The following is a 21,565-nucleotide window of genomic DNA, read 5'->3' on the forward strand; positions in this document are numbered from 1 at the left end:
TTGTGTCTTCAGGTCGCGACGCCACGTGGTGTCAGTTTTTCGAAACTCGACGCCGTGTCCCGAAATCCTGGCCATGCTTTCTTTTGGTCCGCCGTCCAGCGTTACCAAAACAAAAGACCAAGAAAAAATACCAAGCGCACATAAGCGTGCGCCTCGTCAGGACCGTCCAGCTCGACCTTCGAGAACACTCAGCCCAGCGATCTCCCACGTGTCTTAGCCTCTCCAGTTCACGTACGTTGGCGCCTGAGGTGGGGAACACAGGCGCCGAGTTCGAGAAGCCCGTCCGCTTAGGGAGACATGTGAAAGCCTGCTGACAAAACGATCCGGGCAGCCTGCCAGTCGCAGAGAACTTTCACCGGCAAGTTCGGAAATCCATGTGAGGTGCAACAGCCTGGCCTCCGAAGAATACAGAGCGACCACCAACTCCGCTGTTTCTCCAGTCTTGCACCACCACTGTAGGCTGCGCCAGTTTTGTTACAGCCAATGGTATTATTTGGGCGACTTTTTTTGTCCGTCTGTCTGTCCGTCCGTCCGTCCGTTAATTCAACCGCTTAGTTGAAACTTACCAGAACTCTTGAACGAGACGATTATAGGCGCAAGAATTTCCAAACTACTAAATTTGGTAGCATACTTCATAGTGTCACCATTCTTCATCAAAAAGAAAACATTACGCATATTTGAGGCAAGAAATTTTAACATAAATGGTGTTAGCAGTGTTTTTTTTTTAAAATAAACATGGACGCGGGGGCAATGTTTGCTTGAGCAAACAGGAAAGAACGCATCAAAAATAGTACTTTACTAAAAATCCAAAAGCCTCGCGTTGGAGTTTTCGGCTGTTGGCTCGCAACCGTAACGAAGTGCCCAAATAGATGATGGTGCCGCAGCAGTTCGAATGTTGTCTCGGCCTTCTCGAGATAAACAGAACGGTGGTTTGGTACATTCAGTTCAATTTTCCGGGGTTCGCACTGCTGCGGCGGCATCTATTTGGGGCTTTTGTTACAGTAGCGAGCCAACAGCCGAAAAGTTCAACGCAAGGCTTTTGGATTTTTAGAATAGATGGCGCCGCAGCAGTGTGCACACGGGAAAATGGAACGGAATATAGCAAACCTCCGTTGTGTTTATCTCGAGAAGGCAGAGACAGGAATGCTGCAGCGTGACAGGTGTACACGGGAAAAAGAGGAAAAGCAGTTCGGTGGCAGGTGCGGCAGAGCCGCAGAAGACAACTTTTGCATCGAAGCGTGCACATGCTCCGCCAATTTTGTGTTTAGGTCTTTATCGACTCCTTATGGACTCCTAAATACAGCAGGGATTTATATATTGTATGGTTGCATTTTACAAGCCCATATTTTGGGGGCATGGATTCGGTGAGTTTAGTGCCTGAAGTATGCTGGACAAATATGCTGGACAAATGGACAAATCTGATGGAATTTTTGTGATTAAAGTTACAACCATTCGAAATATCGCTGGTGATTTCAGCGTAAATTCTTTAGTTTTCAGCGAGTGCAGAAATTAGCTTCGAGTGCAAAAACTGGCGAACAGCTTGCAAGCCAATCACACCCAATCACATCGAAGCCAGGGTAATGTTCAGCTTATGACAGCGCACTGTAGTGAAGAATGAGGACAGCAAGCCCGTCGGGAGCTAATTCTAGCGTTCTTTTTATATTCTGGCTCAAAATTAACAACCCCGCGGCATGGGTTTCTTTTCGCTGATTTTGGAAGAATGCAGCAGTAACATACGAAATTTGCTCGGAGCACTTAAGTCTGCCTGTGTGCTTTGACGGCGAAGGCATATTTGCTTCCCCTGGAGACACTTTAAATACTTCTTTACACTTACTTCGTGTTTGGGTATTTCTCTTTTCTTTGTTGTTGTTTTTGCACTTTGGCATCACTCATTTGGGCAGGCAGGCTGGCGACACTGCGCTCCTCAGCTTCTCCAGAATCATACTGCTCCGCAGCTGGCGTGGGGCCTTCAGCCGTGACGCCACGTGACGTCAGGGGTGCACGCGCTGGGCTGGCAGCGGCCCGTCGGATTGGTTACCCTCACCGCCTGTGAGTGCGGCCTGGTAACCACTACAGACGAAGGGACGAAAGAGGCGGAAGCATGGTGTAGCAGTAAATTATAAGCATCGACAGGGGAAGCAATGACGTTTCACCTCCGAAGCACGCAGGCAGACGTGGCGCTCGTGGAACCGTTATCTTCACGGTGGCGGCTGTTTTATGTACCGGACAGCAACAACAACACCGCCGCCGCTTCTTCGCGCAGTGCGCGCCAAAGGCTTTGAACTGACAATTGGGCTCCGTCAATTTCATAACCGAGGGATACAACGCGCTAGCGCTCCAGTCAAGCGACGCTTTGCTCCCGCACCTGGAGCCTGCTACGTTGCGCGCTCAGTGCAAACGTCGTGCGTTCCCGTCCTCCTGTTCCCTCCAAATGGGATGAAGATAATGTGATCAGGATAATCTGGGCATGGTAGTTGGTGATGTTGATTGATTGTGGAGTGTAACGCTCCGACGCTACACAGGCGATGCGGCGCGCCATAGCGGAGGGCTCCGTGTTGATTTTGACCCCCTGGTGTGTCATCGTAGTCAACAGGCGAACTGCTCGGAGCCCGAGGCCATAACGCATTTTCTCCCGCACGTGCAGGGATGGCTCGTGTCATTTCCTCGACACCAAGAACGGCTTCAAAGCTCTGCGCCTGTGCTCCACCTGGTGGCTGTCAGAGGTAAGTGCCACTCCCACAGTGCGAATTTACTCCTCGTCGAGTCGACCCTCATCTTGTTTCTTTTTACACGCATTAATCCTAGAGCCGCAGCGGGCGAAGCCTACAAAACGCTTTCTTATAAAAGAAGTAGCGGTAGCGCAGGTGATGCCCGGGTGGCCAACTATACTAATAACATTAAATAACACGTTTTGGGTTATTTCTTCCTTGTCATAATTAGTTCACCGTTGAATTAGACACTCCCTCCTGCTCTCAATACATAAAGCGTGAGTTGCATCAACTCAACATAACCCCTCCAGTAGAAGGCCATATTAGTTAATGCAGCTAACGCTTTACGAATTGTACCGAAATAGTATAACAGACGGCTGAACTGGGCAAGTCGGTATGGCGTCATTCTGGACAACCACGCGACAAAAGACGTGGACGAAGGTAACGGGCAGGACGAGCGCTGACGCACATGTAGTTTATTCGCGATGCGCTAGCGGAATGTAAACATTTGCAACAGAGAGAGAGAGAGAGAGAGAGAGAGAGAGAGAGAGAGAGAGAGAGAGAGAGAGAGAGAGAGAGAGAGAGAGAACAAAGCAGTCACATCGAACCAATTTCCTCGTACCCCTTCCCTCACAGAGTCAACCCTCAAAAGCTTACCTTGGAACTCATGGAGAATAAATAAAGGGCCACTCGCAGGCTGATAACTGGGTTACAAAACCTAAGAATACGAAGCTTGGTGGCACGTGCTAGTTAAGTACGCATGCGTACTTTGTCACACAGCGCTATCGACGTTTGGCTTCCACACTCGTCTCCCAGTTTCCTTATGTGAAACGCTTCAATAATTTCCCGGCCTGTCTTCCTGGCGTATCTGCAAAGAACGGTTGTCTCTTTTAGCACAGAACAAGATACAAGATATTTATTTGAACATTAAATGATGCCAGGAGTACATTAAAAAAAGCCAGCAATGGTCTTGACGGGGAATGCACCCCATACAAGAGAACGTGTTGCTGAGCGTGTTGGTTTAGGTCGGTCTACAAACATACTCAGTGGCGCAAATTCACAACACACAAGAAAGAAGGCACGAACAGGCGCCACACTTCCAAGAGTTTAATAGCAACGACAACAACGTGCATTTATAAATACATCTCGACATGCACAATACACGGGCCCACAGCGTCAGCGCAAGTATTTATCTATAAACCGCCCCTCAGATTTGACCAATACCACCGAAGTATCACTAACGCAGTCACTTCCCTTCAATTTTATACGATGCGCCTCGAGCAGTTCTCCGGCCTTGTGATATCTGCTTTTTCCCAGTATCTTAGTCTCCGAAAATCGTGGCTCACAGTTTGTGCAGGAATCACAATGCGCTGTCAAATGTGCGCCATTATTAGACTTTAAATTTTGCGCATTCTCCCTTAGGCGGTCGTTCAAACATCTCTCGGTTTGGCCGATGTAGGACTTTCCTCAGGTGAGGGGTATTTCGTAAATCCCCCCTAAAGCGCAATCGACGAGCGGCTTCTCGTGTCGTTTTTCACAGGCCCTCTTTTTGCTACTAGTAGCAATGCGAGAGCAAAGTTCGCCGAGCTTACTAGGGGCAGAAAAAACGACAAGGACACCGTACCTCGTCGCAACCTTTTTCAGGTTACGCGACACTTTGTGTATGCACGGAACCACTTAAGTTCGCTTGCCATTTCTGTGCTGCGCAATCGTCCTAGGCTTACTACCCTTCACTTTTTGAAGGAGGGTTTCCGCCACCGCATTTACGACCGACAGAGGGAAGCCAGGCGACAAAAGTCACACATGATGCAGTCAAGTTTTGAAAATCACGTGCAGTGACTTTTGTCGGCTGGTTGTTGGAAGAGTAGCGCCTGTCCTTGTCTTCTTTCTTGTGTGTTGTGCAGGGCGTTACAGGGATCGCCATTTTCTGTACTTTCCTATATATTTTCGTTATTTTCTTAGTGTTTCAAAATACCTTTCGACAAATTATATCGTCTACGCAAATCTTACGATTACGGGTGAAACTTTCGCAAATTATTCGTTATTGTTGAAATGCGGGGCGTTATACGGTTTGCCATATTCCCTATATTTTTGTATTGCTGCATTATAATATTTTTTCAATATTTCGTTCGACCAATCAGCATTTGCGATATTACAACTATTACAGATGTAAATTTTGCGAAATCTGCATTATTTTGGAAATGCTGGGCTTTCACGTTTTGCGGTGTTTTGTGATTGTTTTTTTATAAGTTGGTTATTGACCGTGAAGCTGTTTAGGAAATCGTAATTTTTTGTGCCCGGAGTTAACATGCCAAGAAATGACCAAGCACGGGCCTCGCGGCGACCGCCCGGCCTCGAGCCAAGCATAATCACTGAGGGAGACCGGCCAAGGCTGGCCAAAAAAGACCCCGGCGTTCGCCGTAATCACTTGCTCGGAAGGAGAGAAGCACGTCATACCGTTCGTCCCTCCAATGATTATCACTTCCAAGAAAATGAAAGAAGCTCACACTTATAGCAACTATGATGGAGTACAGGTCGTTTCGGCAGCGAAGAAGAAGCAAAGGGGCGGCAATTGTGCACTTCGCTACCTTCAAATATTCCGCGTTCGTGTGAGCTCCCTTCATTTTTCTTTTAGTTTTTCAAAATTTCGTGCGACCAGTTACCCCCTTCTCTCTATTCTAACGATTACAGGTGTAACTTCCACGATATCTGCATTTTTGAGGATATTCAGGGCGTTACACGGTCGTGGCTGTGGGGGTACTCGGCAAAGAATGCTACGCGTTAAAAGCCGTTGCGAGGTACACAGAATCGCAGATGAAATCTGAGCGCGAGCTCGGAATACCGCGCCAAAAAAAGGAAACAAAGAAAAGTGAAATTTTGGTTGGTGTAATGCGCCGAAGCTACACATGTGCTATCAAGTGCGCCGGATTAATTTTTAATGTGGTGTCCGGATTAATTTTTAACCGCATGGTGATTTTCAATGTGCACCTGCACCGAAATCTCGACACGCCGGCGTTTTCGCTTTTCCGCGTCATCTGAAAAGAGGAAGTGGGTAACGAACGGACGCAGGAGGGCAGAAGGAGGGCTGTGAGACGGGTCGACGCAGCGGGCGCGGGAATGCTGGGCCGCTTCCGCACCCACAATGCGAGCGAGCCGCCTGGGAGGCCGAGCAGAACGAGATTGCGAGGGTGCTGCGCTGGTGCGGGGGGCTGGTCGAGTGGCGACCGCGGAGTTCAGCGCAAGTTGCACCTCAGAAGGTGGAACGAGGCTTTCGCCTTCACCTCTCCCCCGACCCCCCTAGTTTTATTTTTTTTTTAATGTGCATTTGGAAACGTCCTTCATCTTGTGTACATCTGTTGCTGCTGGGCGGTCTTTTCCCGAGGAACGTGCGAAGGTGTGTACCGGTGGTGCGAGATGCACAACTGTTTAACCGGTTCGCAAAATGCTCTCTATATGCTAATACTAGTACGCGGTGATGTCCAGCTGTGTAATATTCCAACGGGTTTAACATATTTAATAATCCATACAAATGCGTGCTTTGGACCCAAGCTGGACTCGCTAAATAAAGTGTTGTTTGCAAGAGCTCTTTAAACTACTTTGCCGTCATTGGTAAGGGTTAAATGTATGCGGAAGAAACCAGTTTCATTTCTGTACGGGCCTGCGACTTAGCGATTTTCGAAAAGAAAAAAAAAATCAGCTTTTTTCACTACTTGAGGGCGTAATTAAAGAGCAAAACAGCGTCATTGAGCTTTCACCGCAAAGCACGAATGTACTCCAGAAATTTCAAGTCTCTTGGTCCAACAATCTAGGCTGGGAGTTTATATAGAGGCTTAGCCATTTTATTAGAGGTGTAACTGCCGAGTTCCTGCTCGCCTTTTTGGGGTTTCTTGGGACAGAATGCTGAAATTAATGTTGGTTAATATTGGCAACACTTCTCAGGAAAATCTGATCGGATGTACAAAGGGGCTGAAGAGGAATCCCTAATGCTCCCCAGATCCAAACTCGCCCTCCCCATCCGGCATTGATTAGGCGGAAACCCTGTAAAGGAATTTTTGGGCACCCGTATTGGCTTTTGTTGATTCAAAAGCCAGTTAGACATCTTAACTGGCCTGCAAATTGCCAGTAACAGACTAAGACACAATTTAGCCTATATTTCTTCTTCGCTGATGTATTTTACACAATTCACACATTTTGCACCTGCGCCAGCATAGGTGTGTCATCCCGAAGTTTCGGGAGTGGCTTGATTCAGTCGGTCGAGCGTTTCCTTTATAGACGTAGATATCCTTGCTGATTCCAATATGCTTGAGTGTTTTTTTTTTTCGGCGGGTGCGTTACTCACTATAATGGGGAACGCCTTATGTTTAATAATAGTTTAATAGTTTAATAATAACCTTTATTTCATGTTCCAAGTAGTACATGAGGGGGTGAAAGAAAAAGCTGCTCTTGGCAGCTTGACCAGCTCCCGCCCCCTGTTTGCAAGGACAGCATACAGCAACACAGCATACAGCAACACATGTTTCACGGGTAACACTCGGTGAAGGGGTTATAAACGCTACAAGATACCCGGCCGGAAACCCCTCCAAGCAATAACACAAGAGAAATAACCTGACAATGCGCATTGAATTACAACAGTAAAATAATTATGCCTATTAGCGCACATGATCATTTCGAACGATACAATACAGTTACATACAGTAAAGTAAGCGACAACAGTAAACAAACAAGAAAAAATCGAAAAAACTGAATTCCACACACAATATAGAAAATGACACCCAATAAGTTTACAAGAACAATTCATAGATAGCAGTAAGCTTGTAAAAATCTATACCTTTTTCATGGAAGTTGTTCAAATTCTTCGGAATTACTGTTCGTAACATTTGATCTCCATAATTAGTTCTATTTAAACCCACCTTCCAATAATCCGCACGACGTATTTACTGGACGTGCTTATTTATGACTAAATTACCCAGACTGAATAGGTGGCTGGAATTCCGCTTTTTTTCCATGTTCAAGGCTCTGCACAAACGGTAGCTGTAGAGATTTTCTATACCAACTAAACGAAAATTGTTCAACAGCGTGTCTACTTCATGATCCGATGGAACGTTAGCAATTATCCTAATTATTTTATTTTTCATCCTAGTCAACCTTGCAATATTTGTTTGCGTTCTCATGCCCCACAACGCAAACAAACAGTCTGTCATGTAGGCAGACTGTTTTCTGCGCCCTGACACCTTTAGCGTTCATTCGGCGTCAGCTACAGCTGTCGTTATGTGCTTCACCTTACGGATCACGAAACTTCGTGCCTTTTTGTTTTTCACCTCGCAGGAGATTCTCCCTTCTTCGGGGATCGACGAGCTCATTCTCGGAATGGCGTCCCAGATTGCTGAGAAAGAAGACCATATACTCTGTTCAGACGTGAGGGGTGAGTCATTGCCACGGAAATTGCTTTGCTATTGAGCGACCTGGAGTTCTTAAGGAGTTAACCGAGCGTTGTAAGGATTTAGCCATATGTTGCTAAAAGGTAAAGGGAATAAACAAATTAGTTGCTAATCAGAACACTACGGGTGCGGATGCATCGTCAGTTTACGAACGTAATTATCTGGGAATGATGAGCTCCCAGGTAAATTGGAATTCTTGTCCAATATCTTCTCATACGTCTCACGTGGAAATGGAAAAAGACACAGTGCCAAGAAGTGTAATTTCGCAGAATTTCTCGTTGCTCCATTGAAAATTTCAATGTCTATAATTTTGTAGTGACGCTTCAAGAACTGCAACCAGAGTGTCTTGTGCTGTGAACGGCCGAAGCTTCAGTTTCAGCAGGACTATGAGCGAAAATACCACGCAGCCTAATGCATTTGTCTCGCTCGTAGGCCGAATAACTAGATCCATCATCTAAACGCAGCCCTTGAGCATACTGCGTGCGTCGCCACCTAATAACCCTTGTAAAAACCACACATTTTCAATCTAGTTATCTGCGCCGTTATTTCCGCATGTGCTTAAAATCTCAAGCTGACTGCGTGCTCGGTTCAAGGCCACCCTGGCATCGCGGGGAACAAAGTGACGGAAAAACAGGCCGCCACGGCTGCACTTCGGGACACAGCAAGCATGACAACACTAGCCTTAAGCCACACATCAAAAAGCTAATTCGAAAAAAATTAAAGCCTTTCTACTCAATGTGAAACCTGTTGGAAGTGCAGAGCAGTGTTTCGCCATAATGGGCTGTGGCTCCGTTATCCGCTCACTGCTATCACCATTCGCGCTCTTTGCCGCCCTCTCTCATTCGTCTCCTGATCAATTCAACTGAGGTTTGTCCAACGCATTTCAAATTTCCCGCCTTCGCAGTACTCACGCTCCCCCTGCCTGAAACTGCGCCAGCGGGAGTTCTGTTATTTTAGCGCTTGCTTTTCCGCCCACACGTGCCAGCGCTGAACTGCCACTTTTTTTTTTTTTTTTTTGCTTACCGTCGTAAAAACCAACTCAACGCGCGTTTCAAACTTAATGAACGCGCGCGTTGTCGGTTAATTACGCATATTTTGCCGCAAATGTACCTGAAGTTTTCTTTGCGTTAAACAACGGAGAAATGTATGACAAGCGCCAGCGGTTCACGAGTTTCGAACGGTTATGACTACATAAACCGCTTGGATTTCGAAGCCTGTATGCGACGCCGCGACGACAGCCGCTACGACGAAACGACGTGGGGCTCTACTTGTGTCCAGCGAGCGAGCTATGACAACAAGGCGGGCCCCTAAAGTGCTCTGCACTTAAAACACGGCAAGCTGAACAGAGCGGGAAGTCAACGATCTACACGTAAAAAATCAGCGATACAAGTGACCCACACAAAGGATTCATAAAAGCCAGACTAGCTATTCTATGGATAGCATGAAACATTTTTCCACCTGCTAGTAGCATATTCCGCCAGATCCGCCAGCGTGGTGCGGTGTAGTACAGCCATGAAGCTTGAAGCTGATACCCATAAAGTTGGGGTGCAGACTATGCAGTCTGCCGCGCTCACCGGGACAACCGCTACAAGTGGAAGGAACTATCATCGGGAGCAAACGCCATTTACGCCCATGCCGTGGACAGCAAAGGCGAAAATTGGGAGAACAGCCCTTCCCACTCACATCCTCTCCGGTATAGCCAAGTATACTCCGGCACCATTATCGACATCTTTGGAGCTTCAGGCTACTTTCGACTGTAGGGAAGCACGCCAAAACAAAATGAAACTGGCAATTATCGCAGACAGCAAATTCTGCAATTAGCAATCTACGCGAGAACCATATGTACTCCCACATGCGCCACACACTCGCCAGTAACAAACGCAACCATACCTAGCTTCGGACTAGTGTGATCTGGGTCATTGGAGCCGCAGGTGTAGAGAGGAATGACAAGACCGCGCCTTAGCCCTAGCTACTCTTTGCGCGGAAATGCGCGCTCTCGTAGCCCCTCCTTTGACACTAAAGGCGATCGTATAATCGCGCACCATTAAAAAAACTGTAGTTGATTCATCTGTCCTAGGAATCGGTAAAACAGGAAAGTGGTATGTGCAGCGAAATCTCCAGCTGAGCATGATTTGAGGATCGGCGGCTGTCTTATGGGTGTGCTTGGCGAGCGACGTCCTGCTGGCGGAGCGCTTCGGCAAAAGTGTAGTGGCATCATTTCCGTGACCAATAGGACGTCAGTGAAATCATCGTGTATGTCGGCATAAAACGCTTTCGTGTTAAAATATAAAACCTGAAAACGAACAACCCGAAGTATAACGGCCTCCTTTGTACTAAAGGTTGCTTCCCCACAAGCAGACCCTGTGTCCAAGGGTGCACCCTTTACAGGCCGCTCGCTTCGTTTTACTGGCTTGACTTCCGTGACGGATATGACGTAAGGGAAATCTCCTTGAATCCTGGAATAAAACACTTTCGTGTTAAAAACCCAGAAAGGCCTTAGTCGCCTTCTATGAGATCGGCGGTAGCTGTTGCGATGTCCATGGATGGCCTCCACAGTGAACGGCCGATCGTCCAATGAGTGGAGTTGGGTGACCTTCCGGCGTATAAATTAGGGGCAAGGAGAAAGGATATGCTTGGCCAGCTTGTAGAACAGGTCGCCGTCCGGTGAAAGGCGCTCGTTCTCGCTGACGGTGCGTGCGACGCGCGCATCGTGCCAGCCATGGGCACTGGGGGCGGTGTCGCTGTCGCATCCTTCATTTGTACAGCGACGCACATTAGAGGCTCTGCAGTTCGTTATTTTTCAGGGGAAGCTGTTCAAAATGCATAGGCGTGGCTCCCGAAGTTGAGTCCAGGAAGGAAGGAGGGAAGGAAGGAAGGAAGGAAGGAAGGAAGGAAGGGAGGAAGGAAGGAAGGAAGGAAGGAAGGAAGGAAGGAAGGAAGGAAGGAAGGAAGGGAGGAAGGAACGTTCATCTTAAGCGGAGAAAAAAACAGGGACACACTAGACAAGGACAAGCGCTACTTCCAACTGAATTTTATTGAGTCAGGATGAAAGATTTAGCAGCAAAAATACAAGAGAGACAGAAAAGGTTGCGATTATACACACATTAAAATAACGGCATGGCTACCCGCTGTCCCACACATGCCAGTCATTAACACGACCAGTTCTTTTTTAAGAACGCTACCCCCCTATCGGACAAGGCTACTGATGCCGTTCTGACCCACTCAAAATCGCGTAGTTGCATTCAATGCAACTACGCGATTTTGAGTGTGTCAGCACGACATCAGTAGTTGCAACTACGCGATTTTGAGTTTGTGAGCGCGACATCAGTAGTCTTGTCCATAAGGAGGCAGCGTTCTTAAAAAAGAACTGGCCGCGGTAATGACTGGCACGTGTGGGACAGCGGCAAGCCATTCCGTTATTTCAATCTGTGTATAATCGCAACCTTTTCTGTCTCTTGTATTTTTGCTGCTAAATCTTTTACCCTGACTCAATAAAATTCAGTTGGAAGTAGCGCTTGTCCTTGTCTAGTGTGTCCTTGTTTTTTTTCTGCGCTTAAGATGAACATTATGGAATACCAACTAGCCCGAACGCAAGCCCTTCTTGGAGGAAGGAAGAAAGACGCTATTTGATCGTTCGTGATTGGAGGGGGGGAAGCCCAGAGGGGTTCAGGATTTGGCCCAACTCCCCCGGGTCACGCAATACGTGAGAGGAGGAAAGAAAGGGGCCTTGAAAGCATTGATCTCCTCTAGAGTTGCTGGATGGCGCTTCGAGCTCTCCGGCGCACGGCCGCCGGAAGTTCGAGCGTTCGTCCCGGAATTCGGGCCGTTCCAGCATAGCGCATGCTACGCATGGGCTGGTTTCGCACGCATTCCGCCAAAAATGCCTGCTTGTTGCGCCGTCAATTGCACAAGCAGACGTTCCACTTGGAAGTAATACAATATTCTGTACGACGTGCGTGATACGCAGCGAAACGCAAATGTCAAATCAGTGTCGTTTTTAAGCTGTGGCTCTTGTTACGCAGATTCCCTCGCTCTAAGCCGGATTTCGGCGTTGGGTGGCAAACTTATATCCTAGTTACACGGCGAAGGTAACCGCAGTTAAGTTTAACACTGGTTACTAAACTTTAACCGCGGTTATCGCAAACTGCGGTTTTGGATTTTAGACGCGAAATTGCAAGTTTGGTGACCGCAGCCACTTGATTATGAGCGCAACAAAAATAAATTACCACACTTTTAACTTCACGATAAAAAACAAAAGAGAAGCAGTGTAGACAAAAAGAAATATCGTTAAAGCAATCGCTTCTGACAAAACGGAACGCACTCGTGCGCGGCGGGAAGAGGGGCTTCCCCAACAGCTCGCAACCGGCTTTGCTTAGGTCTGTTCGGTGTTGGGCATCGCGGTAGATATTTGACCACCGCTATCTCTACAACTGCGAATTACAATCCATAGCACAATTTTTCACCGTACTAACATCCATTTTCTCGCATGCGGAAGTTCTTTTCCGCGATCAGATTGATTTCGAGGAGCGGCGATAAGCTGTTGCTGCCGTGGTCTGAGCCAGTTCGGGCCGCAAGCAGTGCCGTGCGGGCAGGCGCGCCGGCGTGTTTACAGGCACGGCCGACGCGCGCGCCGATCGTTTCCGAGTGCTGAAAACACTTCAAGATTGCCTGCTATATCCATTTTTTGGCGGACGACGCACGGAATTGACAAATTTAGCACGGCTTTTGTCGTAGTTGATCGGGCGGATCGGGAAACGAGTCGCTGCTGACGGGCAGTCGCGCTGATTGCGAGAGCGATGCAAAGAACGAAAGCGCGTCTTGGGGACAGCTTTGGGGCGCCCGCTATTTGAAAACCTTCGTCTCTTCCGAACGCCAGGTGATTTTTTTTTCGCCTCTGCTAATGCGCCGCCACTTGCGTCCGAACTGAATTGTGCGATTTTGAGCACTGCGGCTGCGCAAACTGCGGTTAGCGTGACCGAACTGAGGTGGCCAAGCTCAGTTTGCGTTAACCATGGTTAGCGACGTAACCGCAGTTTCATCTGTCGTGTAACGCAGCAAACTGCGATTTTGTCTAACCGCGGTTTGCTTAACCGTGGTTAACTGTCCCGTGTAACTAGCTCTCCATCCCCAGGCAGCAGGTTCTGCAGTGACCACTTTACTGACAACTGTTTTGACAGAACGGGCGCACGAACTCGGCTGCAGCCTGACGCCGTGCCCACGTTGTTTTCTTTCTAGCATAAATCCCGTTAAAGCTGCGTCGTCTCCTCTCAAACCAAGACCCAAGTGACATTTTCGTTCTCCTTTGCAGTTAAATTCTGCTTGATATTAACGTCGCATATTTCGGTATAACATAAGTTGCAATCTGAACGCGATGTGTATAGCCAAAATGCAATAAAGTGAGAACAAAATGCCAAAATGCGCCAATGGGGACGCTGATCAGCCGTTGAGGAGCGTAGCAGACGCCCGACTTCCGGGACGAGCCGTTGAACTTCCGGTGGCCGTGCGCGCGCCCGGCCGCGACAGCGGCGAAGCGCCATCCAGCAGCTAAGTGGAGATCAGTGGTAGTGACTGCCGAGGCAGTAAAGAGGTGTGAATGACTGCAGTAAGTTTATGTGCCCAGGGGGACACAGAATAGGCGGTAATTATTACGTCCGTAACCCAATGATTACAACTGAATAACCGACTTTTTAAAGGGGAGTGCGCAGGCAGGTTTATGCTGAAAACTTAGACGTAATCGTGTTTCCACACGGCTTAATTGGGCAGAATTCTTCCAACGCACCCGTTCTCACAGATATCGCACTGCGAAATTTGACTGCCGCTCCCGAGATTACGCACGCAAATTCAGGACCGGCGCAAAGCTCCTCTCTTTTGTGACGTGCCTGCTGTGTACGGTGCTAGTTTTGACAAGGGGGTGAGGGAGGGCATAGGCAATAGTGATAACTGGCATGCTTTCACTCTTGGCTTACCCGCCGCGGTGGCCAAGGCGTTGTGCTGCTGTGCACGAAGACGCGGGTTCAATTCCCGGCCTCTGCGGCCGCTTTTCTGATGGAGGCGAACAGCAAAAACGCCCATTTGTACGACATTTCGGCGCGCGTTATAGATCTCCAGGCGGTCAAAATTAATCCGAAACCCTCTACTACTACTACGGCGCGCCTCATCGCCTGCTTTTCGTCGGCGCATTAAACCCCACAATCAATCAAATCATTCACCCTTGGCTTGCGCAAGGGGAAACTGCGGAACTCGCAACCCCTGTAGTGCCTTAATTTGGCCAGCCGAGAGTTGTAGAGGGGAAGTTATCAAGTCACCACGGACATCAATAACTGCCACCTCATTCTGTGTCCTCGTGGGCGCGTAACCTTACGGTAGCGGTGGTATTCGCGGGAATCTAAGCAGCTAATTACAAAACAGCACCTTTCGACTTAACTTTGATCACCCTGCGTAAACCCGCCGCGCTAGCTCTCCGGCTGAGGCGTTGTACTCAACAGCACAGGGGTTCGATCCCGGCCTCGGCGGTCGTTCTCGCGCTGTAGGCGAGAAAGGGAAACCCTCATGTCCGAAATCTGGCGCACGTGAAAGATACCCCAGCCCTCCACTACGGCACGCTTCCTGGCCAAGGTGCACCGTCGGCATAACCTTTCCGCAAAAGTATTCGTAAACGTATGGATATAACACACAACGACAATTAGCACTACAGCGAAGCGATATCTTATGACTGTACGCCTGAAAGGCAACAACAGCTACAACATTCTGCCGAAATTAAGAGAGTCATCTACTGATGCGGAACATTCTTATACTGTTTGTCTTTAGTGTTAGTTGTTACAGTCAAATTTTATGGTTTTTCTAAATCGTGTCCGACCAATTATCTCAATTTGCGCTATTATAACGATGCAAGGTGGAACATTCGCGAAATCTGCATTATTGTGGAAATGTAGGTCGTTATACGGTTCGCCATTTTTCGTATTTTTTCATACTTTTTTATTTAGTGTTTTTTCAAAACTTCATTCGACCACTTATCTCCATTTACGGTATTATAACGACTACAGGTGCAACTTCAACGGATCTGCGTTATCGCGGAAATGTAGGGCGTTACACGGTTCGCCAGTTTGCGAAATTATTTTATATTTCTCTTAATATTGTCACCTGTTAACACCGGCGCCAAGAGACGATTGTGAGGTCGAAGAAGTGGTTGAGTGCGCGTGATTTATAAATGAGCGCCACAGCTATAAATCGTCATTTATAGCTCTGGCGCTCGCGTTTGGAACCCCTTGCTCGAGCTATCCCACTAAAGGCTCCGGCTGCTTGTACTGACCTGGTCGTCTCCTTCAAGAACCCCGGCTCAGCAACTGCGTGTTTATAGCACGCGAGATTATTTCATTTTTTAGAATTTCGTTCGACCAATTATCTCCACTATGGGGGTGGTCGGCAAAGAATGCTATGCATTAAAAATATTCGATGAAAACGAAATTCTACCGCACGTATAGGAAGAGCACGGCTCGAGCTAAAGGCATCAAACATTAAAACGTTGACAGTAGTTGCTCAAGTACGTCGCGACCTCTGCCTCTCCCGTTCCGTCTTCGCAGGCGCTACCCACGTTGTCACTGATGAGCGTACGCGAAACGTACCTCGCGTGAATGCGGGCGATCACTGCGGCACGCCCCTTTTTCTGGGTCAATCAAATAGGGCGCAAATATTGCCTGCGTGCTCCACTTGCGTGGCCAGGCATTCGAGCAGGCAGCCTTCCGAAGTGAGTCCAAGTGTGACAGACGCCAGTCGGCCGAATCGCTGGTACGGCCTTCCTCGCACGCATGCGCGACGCACCGATTGTCATTTCTGTACTTGAACACAGGCATCAATTTTGGGCCACATAGCCAGCGGAGAATATCGCCACGTGTAAAATAATAAAAGGGCGGGAAAATTAGCTTTATTTAAAGGGTGAACTTGTCGCCGAACAGCACCAAACAAGAGATGTCCTACGTTCTGGTTGACTTTCGAGAAAACTCTGCGTGGACGGGAGGTCCATCGGTGCGTGAGCTTCGCGAGGGGCACGCCGGAGCTAGTGTGTGCCCGCTTTGTCTACTTCGCGGCCAAGTGTTCGCGCTCCCGGCTGCAGGCCGGTGCTCACTCGTACGCCGGCCACTTCACGACAGACGGGAAGCCACGCGCAAGCATGGCGCCTGCAGGTTCACTGCGCTGATGAAAATTCAACCGGCGGTGTGTTTGCCTCATCGACAGCCGCCGAAAGAAGGAACTAGAAACGCACCACGTCGTTTATGCAGCATCATCGGCCGTGCGTCTGCGTGGCACGCGGCCACCCGTAGTGCGAGGTGGGTGCGAAAGCCTGAGTGGCGACGAATTAAAGGCAGACACAGGGTTCACTTTGTTCCACGTTCCTTTTCTCCCCATTCGCATCAACCGTCAACATGTCCTTCTTTTCCCGGCGGCAACCTTTATTTTAACGTCTACACGAATAAGGCCAGTGTCAGAAGCTGCATGCGAAAGACAGTATTCCGGTGAACCCGAGCCAACACCCGCGTACCGCTGAGCCCCCTTACCGCAGCGGAATCGTGGATAAAAGCGCTGCTATAGCTGCGATTCGCATTTGCGTGGATGTCCCTCGGATCCCCTACAAGACATGAAGCCACTGACACGAAGAGGACTTCGCGAATGCTGGCGACAACACTGGAATCAACAGCCACGTCATAAAACCGTGGATCAGCAGATACCGCATGGGCCAACAATATCGATTTAAGGCAATAACCTTCTGCCTGCCGAGAATAGCACACGCGCGCACCTCTTAAACGAACGCAAGCACCAACATGTGAGAGGAGCGAGGAACGGCTTTATGTCCTCCATAGCCATCTTTAATTTACTGTTTTGACATTGGCATTTTCCCAAAATTTACACCCAACAGATTCCGTGTATCCCTCGTTAGCGGACGAACCAACGGTTTAAACGAGTGGAAGTAAACATATTGCTCGATCGATACTGGCGCGTCCGTTTGTTTCCGGCGAACACCTCGCCTTTATCCAGATACTTGCTAAAGAATTTCATCCCCTCGTTACCAATATGATAGCAGCGTGCGCAGTCTCAGGCCGTTCCATCAGCGCTCCCTAACCTCGCATGCGCAGCGTAGGCGAAGTGAACCGCACAGAACCCTCTCTTGAGATGCGATTACTTCGTTAATGCTAATAGTAGCACAATGTTATGCATATGCGAAGGGCATGCTACAAGTGGATGAAGAGGAGTCTGGGGGACCGTCTCTCGGCGCAATGTGCTGAGGACAATGGGAACTGAAAGCGCAAATGAGACACAGAGAAAGAAAGGAGACAACAGGACGAGCCCTATACTACCAACAAAATATATTTGGAAAAAAACCCACAATTTATACATGTCACGCTTTCCACTTGAATTCCACCCCACATGCGCAGAGACACTTATAATCGTCTGAGGTAACATAGTTCTTTTTGAGAAAGGGACACACATGGTGTGCTCACGCATTGAGTCTGCAACCTATCTATTTTTTCAGCTACCATAATTTCGCTGGTTAACCTATCTTTATTCTTGCCAATTATGATGATAATTTCTTTGCGTAAGTCTCATTTGCGCTTTCAGTACCCATTATGCATCACCAACAGGCCCAACGCTGAGGACAGTTTTCACCGTCTGAGTTTCACAATTGAAGCAGGAATATTATGCATGTTACAAGTATCATGCACCACTGTAGAGTTGCGAAGTCGTCACCTTGGCTTCGACAGAAGGGAGTGCAGTTCGTCCCACTAGTCATGCGCGAGTTACTGGATTCGGTGGCTGCGGTGGTCAGCTTTGCGTTCTTTTGTGTTTTCGTTAGGAATGCTACTGTGTTTTTTTTTTCGTGTCCTCCAACTTCAGTGCGTCAGTCACGTTCTCTCTGTGAAAAAAGTGGGCGAAGGCTGGCAGTAAGCATCCATCGGTCTGGTGTTCTTGTGTCGGCGTTGCGAACTTGACTCTCCGTTGTTGTTCCCGGCAGAACACGCCTCACAGACACGTGTTTACAATTTTGTGTTCGACTGCGGCGCCCAAGGTTCGGCCGAGGGATGGGTGCAGCCGCACTTGGAAACACTTTGTGGCGGATAAACGGTTTCCCCGTGCGCCTTGCGTTAGAGAAAGCCGTTGTTGCTCGCAAGGAGCGACTTGGAGTGGCTCGCTTAAGGGACCCGGTGCGCTTGTGCCGCAGACAAGCTGTTCGGCCCCGTGGAGTTCACGCGGCGCGACCTGGCTGCGCTGGACATCATGCGAGGCCGGGACAACGGTCTTCCGGACTACAACACGGTCAGGCGCCACCTAGGCCTGCCGCCCGTCACCAGCTGGACGCAGATCAACGAGAAGCTGGCCCAGACCAACCCTGAGGTGAGCAGCTTACGTGCCGAGCGGCCGATCCCGCTTGCGCACTCGACGCTTGTCAGCCGTAGTCGGGTCCGGGACGGCAAACTTCGCTCAGTGACGTCCTTTGAAGCAGGTATGCCCGAATTTGAACAGTAAGACGAGAAACACAAAAAACATCACCTTGGCGGAACAGCTATTAGAATGCATTGTTGGGTGATGATTGCCAAATGCATTCAGCGCGTCTTGTAACTGTCGCTGAAAGCCACATTATTTTCGGTGATCGCCTGAAAAATGTGTCCGCGACGAAAAGTGAGAAGTGGTGGTAGTGGAAGACAGAAGGGTAATCAGAGCGGATTTCCTTATCGATTTCCACTAAATTGTTTCTTAAATCAAGAGAGCACAAAAGTTAAGCAGGACGCGATACATTGCAATTACTAAATCCAATTTCACGATGTCGAGGCAGAAGTTAGCTATTGCTTTCTTCACAAGTTTTGCTTGAGCAGGCTTTAACGGTCTTTGTGCAACCAAACGTTGCCGTCGCCGAAAAGTGGAAGTAATTTTGAAGTCTTGAGGGCGGAGCTTGTTATCGTCATAGCACTCTGCTCTAAATCTCCGGGTTGGTAGTTCCTCGAAAAAAAAAAAAAAACGCCCGGGGCTGTGTCAACAGAAGTGTAGGCCCCAGAGTTGCCATTATTGGATAAGGTAGGATAGCTGCGTACACACATTGATACCTCGGGCAAGCCATGTCGGGAAGAACCTGTCACCACAGGCTGAAATGAACTCACTGGACAAAACCGCTAAGCACGGACCAACTTGTGCCTCATATTTTCTGCTGCTCAAAGCAAATGGGTGAGTACTGAAGAAAGTTGGCTTCATACAAAGGCTGTGGTTCAACGGCAAGCCCGCCCACTGAACTTCGCAGTCTCCGAGATTTTACGGGTACGTACTCGTCGATCGAATAGGCGACCTTTTGCCAGACAAGGTTTTACGTGGCGCAAACTAGGACATGTCCTTCACGTGGACAAAAACCGCACTGGCCGCCGATTTGTACTGATGGAATGAACTCATAGCATTGCTGAATTCATGTCGAGCCTTGGTTTGGAGCGGCGGAACTATGCCTTTTGGGGCCCTCTAATGCACGCTCGTTAAGTGCTGTCGTGCGAACAAAGGAAAACAAGTGCCCTAGCAACAAGGTGACGGGTTGCAGCGGCCATGCAGCAGCGAACACGCTTGCAGGAGGGAGGGCTTGGTGGTACATTGTAACTCCAAAAAAAAGCTCTCCGCGTACCTGCTCACTTCCCGACATATGACGTCGTCTGCGGCCCCGTGCATGCCTCTCTTCTCTCCCGCGCTCCCCTGTCCAACACCGACTATACTCGAGGACAACCTGTGGCAATGGAGACAAAGCTACGCGGGGGGGGGGGGGGGGGTCGAACTACTTTGTGTTACTGCGCCAAAGTAGTTCCCAGTAAACTAGTTTCGGTTTCGGTTTACGCATTTGCTACAGTTCGTTTCTTCACATGAGCTCTTTGGTTGAGTGCGCTGAACCGCAATCACCAATCATGCAGGCATATTGACGTCTCCTTCTCTACGTTTCGTTTGATTCTAAGCAAAAGCCAACGCTTTCACTGGAGAACTCGGACCGACTTAATATATTATAGCGTGGACGGTACCCTCGCACTCTGAACCGCCCAGAAACGCCGTCAATTTTGTCAGCGCTGCAGTTTTGAGGGCATGCACTGATATTTAAACTCTTCTTTAGCTGAAAACTGGGCAGCACGATGGGTACGTGTAGCGTGCTTACATAGAGCAGGCTCGCTATACCGTTAGGGCAGCACGCGCACACTACTGCGCGAAGTGAAATCCCATTGGGATCGCGCTGAGTTAGGCAGGCCCTTAGAAGTTTCGGTGACCCCGCAGGGGGCATCTGCTAAAGCAGATGTTTGCGTGTACTGTGCAACACCACGGACCCCGAGCACCCACGTTTAGCCGTGCGTGGCAGCGCCGTGACCGGGGAAAAGAGGGTCCTGGTGGTTGAGCCGACGCCGAGTGCTTGGACCTTTAAGGCCCCTTGGCGGAGGCAACACACCACTTTGGCCTCCGCTTCCCGTAGACGGCACCTCCGGTCTGACCCGCCCGGGGGGAATCGGCTGTCGCCTTTTCCTGTCCTTCCCTTCACCTTTCGCTTTCCTGTCTCCTTTCTAACAACTTTCCTGTCGTCTCATTCTTTCTCAGTTTCCCTTTTTCCTGGCGGCTAGGGTTAACCTTGTGTGGCGGACGACCCTGAGTTCAGCCATATTAGGTTATAGTCGTGGTGTACAGCTGGCGTGGGCAGGACTTGCTCGCGAGTTCCTGTCCTGTCCCCTTGTTGGGCTCCACGGTGGGCGGCTGGCACCATGGCCGAACAGATTTTTCATTTTATGGCTTCTTTTTTTCGCACAACTGATCCCTCTCGTAAAAGAGGGGGCACCGACGTAACTGCTAAGTTTTTCACGAAGAACGTTACGAACTTCCCACGCTTCCACGTGGTTCACAGCAACGATGAAGAGAAAACTGCCCGACTTGTCTCACCATTTCTTGTCGCAAAAACCCTAACTGCCGCCATTGGCGAAGGCTACAAAGTAAAAAAACTAGCTAATGGAGACCTCCTACTCGAACTGCTTTACAAACACCAGTGTGACAAACTGCCAGGACTAACATCTTTTGGTGAGATCCCTATAACTATAAGCGAACACAGGTCACTCAACACGGTCCGCGGAGTCATATCCGATGACGACCTGAAGTACGTGTCTGAGGAGGAGCTTCTCGAAGGTCTGAAAGAACAGAACGTCACAAATGTGTATAGAATCAAAATCAGAAGAGAAAACAAAGAAATCCAGACTAAACACATGGTCCTTACCTTCGCATCCAGCATACTTCCAGAATCCGTAGAGGTAGGATACACAAAAATGAAACTGAGACCGTACATTCCAAATCCTCGCCGATGCTACAAGTGCCAACGATACGGTCACGGCTCGCTAAGCTGCCGGGGCCAAGACACCTGCGCCAAATGTGCCT

At 48.9% G+C, this 21,565-nt stretch overlaps 1 protein-coding gene across 1 annotated transcript in view; it reads left to right on the forward strand.

Moving 5' to 3' along the window:
- Duox (dual oxidase) overlaps positions 1-21,565 on the forward strand; it is a 303,578-nt gene that overhangs the window by 188,422 nt on the left and 93,591 nt on the right. The window contains exons 9-11 of the mRNA XM_077697674.1: positions 2,645-2,723; positions 8,034-8,130; positions 18,360-18,532. Of these exons, the coding sequence (XP_077553800.1) occupies positions 2,645-2,723; positions 8,034-8,130; positions 18,360-18,532 (349 nt within the window). The remainder of the gene's footprint in view (positions 1-2,644; positions 2,724-8,033; positions 8,131-18,359; positions 18,533-21,565) is intronic.

This window comes from Haemaphysalis longicornis, unplaced genomic scaffold, assembly GCF_048455015.1.
Source record: "Haemaphysalis longicornis isolate Haplotype H1 unplaced genomic scaffold, Haemaphysalis longicornis Haplotype H1 scaffold_2, whole genome shotgun sequence".
NCBI lineage: Eukaryota > Metazoa > Arthropoda > Arachnida > Ixodida > Ixodidae > Haemaphysalis > Haemaphysalis longicornis.